At 38.8% G+C, this 7,298-nt stretch overlaps 1 protein-coding gene across 1 annotated transcript; it reads right to left on the bottom strand.

Moving 5' to 3' along the window:
• Positions 1-1,275: 1,275 nt before the first annotated feature.
• On the bottom strand, positions 1,276-5,340 carry LOC119418129 (E3 ubiquitin-protein ligase rnf146). Its single transcript, XM_037685381.1, has 3 exons — positions 5,220-5,340; positions 4,213-4,279; positions 1,276-3,171 (listed from the first exon to the last, which is right to left on the bottom strand). Exon 3 carries the CDS (start codon positions 3,168-3,170, stop codon positions 2,112-2,114), a length of 1,059 nt encoding a protein of 352 aa, XP_037541309.1. The 5' UTR covers position 3,171; positions 4,213-4,279; positions 5,220-5,340; the 3' UTR covers positions 1,276-2,111.
• Positions 5,341-7,298: the final 1,958 nt, after the last annotated feature.

Genomic DNA, 7,298 nt, shown 5'->3' with positions numbered 1-7,298 from the left:
TGGGCCTCTCCACTCTTCCTCCAGATTCTGGGGTCTTGATTTACAAATGACATGAAAATGTACTTTCATCTGAAAAGAGGACGTTTGGACCACAGAGTCCAGTTCTTTGTCTCCTCACTTCTGATGTCTCTGGTTCAGGAGTGGCTTGAGGAATGAGACATTTGTAATTAAACGATACATTTAATTGTTATATTTGTGTATTTATTTCATTTTGTCACATTCAGTCTTCCAACGTATGGTGACAAAATTAAATCAATCATGAAATTAAAATCAATCATGAAATAAGTAATTTAATATTTAAATGATACATTTCATATCTCATGTTTAAGACCATTGGAGACTTGGGTCAGTTTGTACAACAGCGGCACCCTGTGGACTAGAGGCGCACTGCACCTTCACTACAGTCTGGTCTCACTGCATACTGCCCATAATTAAAGGAGGTGGATGAACATCACCTGCCAGCTTTCAGGAGTTTTAAACTAGAGAAATAAATAAATTAAATAAATAGAGGACTGACAGATTTTACGCCAATCAGGGATTTCTCCTGTGATCCGTTAGAACTTGGAGTAGGCTTTGGAGATGATACTCTGCTACTACTACCACACTGATGAATATTAACTCCGTGTCTGCAAAACTGAGTTATGGCATTTTTGTAGTAGCCATATTGATTTGGAGCAATTAAATCAGCTGTAACATTCTCTGATAAAAGTAACATTTTAAATCATTGATGATAAATCAACTTTTATTAGCTTGACATGAGAAAAACACACAAAGAACAATAATTTAAGTTTTTTCACAGAGACAAACCATGAAGAGATGGTTGGAAGAATAGCAGCTGCAGTAAATAAAAAAAAAAAAACTAAGCTCATCCAAGTGCACGTCAGTGTCGCAGCTTTGGTAGTGGCTCTGTTAAGATGAGCGTGTCAAAAAATAGAAATCCAAATGTGTCTCTGCACGAATAAACACTTTCCAGTGGAGCGGCCAGCAGCTTTTCAGCACCCGGAGATGTTCACAACGGCACAAACGCGTCATGATCAAAGAAGACTTGCGTCTAAAACTGAGCGTACAACCACCCTCTGCTCACACGCGTGCAGATTCAAATAGATTACATTCTCGAGACGCTCATCTCAATCATTATAGATGGAACAAAAACCACTGTTCATGTTCTCCACAAGGTGACAGCTTCTCATTCTTTCAATCAAAACCAAAGGGAACATCATTTTATTGATCACCCATGTTTTTTTAAAGATGGTGGACTGAATGAAAACAAAGACATCACAATGCCCAGACGAGTCACCGCTGTCACTAAAGACATTTTAGTCCACCTACCAAAAGAATAATTTAAAAAGAAATTCAAGTTTTATTTACATTATGCCACTTGCTGTCTAGAAAATGCCAACAGGAAACTGTAGCAGGTTCTTTTGTGCACTTTGTAAAGTCACCGATGTTCCAATTTTTTAAAGAAGCAAATGCAAATTTTACCTTGAACATTATGAAAATATTCGAGACGCGTCACTGCCTTCCTTCAGTAAACTTCTTTAGCTAAAACCACACGGCTGGTCCAGGATTGTTCACGAGCTGCACAGCACAACTCGTGGGGAACAAAGAAACTAAACAGTTGTTGCTACTGCGAGAAGCACTACCAGAATAATAAATGTGTGAAAACAGTTTAGACAAGTGCATTAAAAATCATTTCAAACATGTTTAGAGCCCCTTGAGTGGTGGATTTTTCCTACCTCTGTTTGAGGACAGAACTGAGCGAGTTTACTGCAGAACCTTGCAGGAGTTTATTTTTGTCAGCAGAGCAGAAACTAACAACAACAAAGTTGCATCCTGCAAACTGGCTTTGAAGGTGTCGTTTTAGTGAACAGAGCTGGTCGATCATCTAGAAAACAAGGACATTCAAATGGACCAAGATCTTTGATTAAACTACTTCCAATTTGATGGGAAAAAAATAGACAAAAGGACAAAAAAAAAAATGGCACATTATCTGGTTAGATGAATAAAAATCAAGAGGTACTTTTCCTTTCATGGGACCAAAACAATGCAGGTTGGTTTCTAAACTTTTTTGCTGAACTGATAAAAGCTCCAGAAGAGTCTTCGGTCTCCTGTCACACTTCTGTCACAGTGCACTGTCCATCCGGACTACGAGACCGGAGACTGAGGACAGAGGTGGATGGCATGCCTCTCGGGGGAATTCGGGTTGGCTGGCTCTCTCTTAGTTGTCTTTGCCCGAGTCTTCTTTGTGCTACGGATTCTTCTCTCCTTTGGTCACACTCCTCCTCTTCTTCGCTCTCACTGCTTCCAGATGCAAACTCGTACGCCTCGTCCTCTACCTCGTCATCCTCAACCTCTTCATCCTCCTCTGGCTGGCTGATTAGAAGCTGAGAAAAAGACTGTTCCAGGGCTGAGGGTGAAGGAGAAAGAGGGCTGTTAGGATGGCGGCCCAGGAGTGTTTGAGGTCTAACAGGGGGCAGCGACAGCATGATCCCAAAGGATGAAGACTGCGTCTGGTCTGTAGAGTCTGACCCATCAGCTGAGCTCACACGTTCTGTTGATGCTGACACAGCAGCTGGATCAGCAGGAACGGAGGCAGATTCAGGCTCTAACCTCAACCCTGCCACTCCTTTCTTAGGAATATCTACGACGTCCCTCTTCATCTTGCGTCTGCGGCCATGCTCGTTCCGGCGGTACTGTACCATATTTTCCAGATCTGCCACATAAAGGAACCCTGCAATCAGCATCTCTGTGCTCTTCCTGCCCTTTACAAAAGCCTCCTCCAGCTCTCGACTGGTCCTCTCATCATACTGCCACCAGCCGTTTCGCCCTTCATAGTACCAGGCGTAGTCCCCATGGGACCCACCCCCACTCCGGCTCAGTCCTGAAGCCGCAGCTTTTAGCTCTTCTGGAGAGAGCAGAACTGGACGCTCCAAGAAGTCCTCTGGGATTTCCTGTCGGCAGAGAGCGCAGCGCTTGCTGTGCCAGGAGGCACCTTTCACACACAGGAAGCAGAAGACGTGGGAGCAGGGGAGACAGACGGGGTGGACGCAGCTCTGCAGGCAGATGGCACACTCTGGAGTGGCGGGGGCGGAGGCCTCTCCCACTTGCTCTTTCAGCTTGGAGAGAGCTGGGGCATTCACCGACAAGTCCACTTCTCCAAAGCCAGCCATGCTGCAGAGAGAAACCGACGGTCACATCAAACCCAGTTGGATGCGTCAGCCTCATTGTACCGTTGTGCATGTGCACAGTAAACTGGCTCAGCCTTCTAGATCACACCGTGTGCTCACAGAGGCCAAGTCTTTACTGTAAACAACTTTGGGCTTGTATTGTTGTGAACACTTAAACATACAATAATGACAATTTAACTGAAACCATTGTGTGACTATCATCAATGTAAAAAAAAAAATAATAATTTCATCTTCTTTAAGAATTAAAATCCAGGAAAAAAAAAAAAGTAAAAATTTTGTTAATAATTTACTTTCCAACGTTTCATCAACAGTTTTTAGGTGTCTATATTGAGGAGAAACTTTGTTTAAAGAATCATTGTAAATCTTTGTGTAAGAAATCTCAAACTCTTTAGGTATTATAAAAAAGGATTAAACGCCATTTAAAAATAAGTACTTTATTAAACTTGTACAATAGTTTAATTAATCGCCATATTTCTAATTGTAAATTAATGTGGGCTAGTACCGATCCTGCTTGCTTACATCCATTCATAAACTTCAAAAATCTTCTGTAAGAATTGTTACTAACTCTTCATATTTAGCTCCATCCACACTTCTTTTAAAAAAATTACAATTATTAACAATTTATGATGTGAATAATTATCAAACAGTAATCTTGATGTATAAAGTCATATTTATTACATCATCTTTACCTAAATATTTTTCATAATTTCCTTGAGTTTAACTCTAATTATCATTCACACTCTACAAGGAAGGGGGATGATTTACATAACCCTTCTGTAGACCATCGTTGCTAAATTTTCATTTATGCATCAAGGTGTTGGCACAGTTTAAAACAACTACTGTAAGTGAATCATATACAACATTATCTGTATTTAAAAGAAAATTGAAACAAAGTAAGCCCGTTTGGGTTTTTATTACCTCTCTTGCACATTTTTATCTTTTCCTTTATGTGCGTTTTCTTTTTTTGTGCAAACAATTAAAAAATAAAATAATGTTGTGGTTGAGGTTGGTGTTGTAGCCTTACTTCCTACGCAAGTCCCGTGGGTGATTTGTCTTTGTGCTGCAGGATGTCCTTTGTTCCACTTTTTACCCTGAGACATGTAAAAATGAGTGACCAAGAGTAAATCTTAGAACCGACAGTTTTTCATGCCATCTGGCTAAAATGGAACAAGAGAGAACAAATATAACAAGTGAATATCATTGACCATAGATCGTAGACAATGCATTAGAAAAATAGGACCCCGTTATTTTTTGTGGAAGATGAACTCACAACTTGCTTTGGAGAGTTTATGAGTTCAGCCTCTGTTACCATGGAGACATGGGTAGGCTTAATGAGAGCCTCCTTCCTATTGAAAACTGGCTTTCAGCTCATAAACGCCAAGATGTTAACTTCAACATATAATACATTTCAGGTTCAAGTAAACCTGGTGGTCTGGTCCAGAGCAGGTCACAGAACAGCACCGATGATTATTTACGTTGCTGCTCGCAAAAACAGAACCAAGGGGAGGTCAAGCAAGGCTAAACAGAAAATCCCGTTTTAATCCCCCGTGTAAATTTTATGAAAAAGAAAAGCCATGTTACAATAATCCACATTGTTGTGTTGACACTTCTGGTAACGCCCTCCACACTTAAACAAACTGAGGGACAACTACGATTTTATTCCTCGAGTGTGAATACAATGAAATGTATCAACTGTTTGTTATTTTACACAAATTTCCACAAACACTCAAGAACCCATCATTTGTCCCCTGCAACAAAGGACTCCGAAAAAAGGCACCACCAGTTGACAGCGCTAACTTATCCGCCCATTAGCGTTCCGCTAAGCTAACGTTAGCTCACGAAAAAAATAGATTTTTTTTTACATTTTAAATTACCTGCATTTACGTGTATTTTAATTTCATAAACTAAAGTTACTAAATGAGTCCACTGAGAATAAATAACCTCCAAGCAAACGTTAACTTCGCAGCTCTAGTTAGCATATTGTTAGCTTGTTAGCTACCGGTACGCTAAGATTTTACTTTCTTCACTCACCTGAACAGCGTCCTGAGGTGCTGATATTTATACTGCCGCGGTCATATCTGATAATTATAAAATATAACTGGTCCAGATGATATGACTTAACCTTCTTATGAAATATATGCCGACCAGTAACAATGCTGCAGCGTTATTTAAACCCACTGTGCGGCCTTTAAACCCTGCAGAGGTTTAAGCAGTTCTAACTGGGTCGACCTCGCGCATTCCGACAGACTGGAAGTACTGCGCATGCGCAGTGGAGACCATACTGTCTAATCTTAAACTCCAGATAACAAAAAAGGTTCAATCGTGTCATCTGGACCAGTTTAAGTGAGAAACGTTTCGTACCCCATCCAGAGGACTTCGTTAGTCTGTGGCCTGCCAACCCTTAAAGAAACTGTTCCAGATGACACGATTTTACCATTTTGTTGTTATATACCTGGATGAGCATACAAACTTTTTTCTGAACCACTTTGGCCTTGGTTGTCCTCAGGCTGTTTCTGCGAGTAGCAAGTTAGCCATCTGGCCTAAAACATTTGATTGTGGTTCATGATTGTTTTGGATGGATATGCTCTGTTTTCACGTGTTAAAAGTCTACTTCTGAGATTCCAACAGGAGGTTGGCTTGAAACACAGCAGCGAAGGCTACCTATGGGACAAGACCTGGTTGGCAGGCCTCAGACTGATGAAGTCCTCTGGATGGTCGTCAAAATGTTTCTCACTTAAAGAAACTGGTTCAGATGACACGATTTAAAACTTTTTTGTTGAAATCTTAGTTACATTTAGTTTTTATTTTTACTCCAGTTTACAAACTTAACTGATGTAAATTTATCTTATAAGGATCTGGACATTTACACCCGGTTTTTTTTTTTTTTTTTCACAGTTTACTCATTTTCATATCTTGTGCAGCTTTTGTCGTGAAAATCTGAAACTTATATCAAGTGTTCACTTGGTTAATTTTCTACTATTCATTCTAACAGTTTTATATGAAGGTAAATATGTTGCAAAACCTGTGAATTTATGCAAGTGCACATTTGTCTTTGAGGTGCTCAAACAAGTTGACAATTGCAACGTGTTTACCTTCACAGATGTCCATTTTTTTTTTACAGTAGCCTAATTAAATCTGAATTTATTTTGTCTACAGTTGTGCTTGCAGTGTTGCTTTATCTGACCTGTAAGAATGCTTATTAAGCATGTTTTTTTTTTTGTTTTGTTTCACTATTTCTGCACACTCTGTGCCATTTTAACCAAATCATATATAAAAATGTTGAGCATAATGAGATGGGTGCCGTTATACATTTGAAAATAACTTTAGAAACTGCTTTACATTTAAGTTTATGAACTTTAGTTTTTAGTTAGGCTTTTGGGTATTTCAGATAGCTTTTTCCTGCATAGATTTAGTAAACATTTAGTTAATTTTAGTGGCCTAATGGTAATTTTAGCATCTAGCAAGCCTTTTAGTACATTTAGCTTGTCTTTGCTACTTTTAACAAGCTGGTTAGCTAGCATTTAGCTTCTTACATGTTTTAATTAGATGCAATTTGCATCTTATTGTTGTCATTTAGAGTCAAGTTCTTGGTGTCATTACTTTTTATGTAGACACCATACTGCATTTCCTTCACTGGATATTTAACCCCATGGCACCCAAAAGCCGGTTCTCAATAACCCCTTCACATTTAAGAAAAAGATCAAAGCTGAATTGTTAAAAAAGTATATATGAAGTAGCTTAGTGTGTGCTTTGTATTAGAATTAGAAAAAATAGAAAGTTATTCATTTTGTTCTGTCACTTGAAAATTATTATGATTGAAATAATTGTTTGAAAAAAGGGGCAGATATAATAAGATTTTTTTCTTCTTTCTGCTGCCTTTCATTTTAAATCTTTTGTATCTTTTTTATATTGTTATGGAATTGTTTTGTACTTTTTTAAAATGAATAAACTTTATACCATACCATACCATACATTTAACAGCTGTGCAGAGACAATGTATGGAGGGGCTGATTAGTCAGTAATAAATGGAAATAAAAATAGTTGAACTCATAATTTTGCAAGTTTTTTAATATTACATCACCACAAATGTTAAAAAATGGCCCCCTGGCT

Source organism: Nematolebias whitei, chromosome 12 (assembly GCF_014905685.2).
Source record: "Nematolebias whitei isolate Nwh7 chromosome 12, NemWhi1, whole genome shotgun sequence".
Lineage (NCBI taxonomy): Eukaryota > Metazoa > Chordata > Actinopteri > Cyprinodontiformes > Rivulidae > Nematolebias > Nematolebias whitei.
This window is presented reverse-complemented; position numbering and strand designations above follow the sequence as displayed.

Bases quoted from the DNA above. Each gene is read 5' to 3' on its own strand.
- LOC119418129 (XM_037685381.1), bottom strand. From the start codon at position 3,170: ATGGCTGGCTTTGGAGAAGTGGACTTGTCGGTGAATGCCCCAGCTCTC.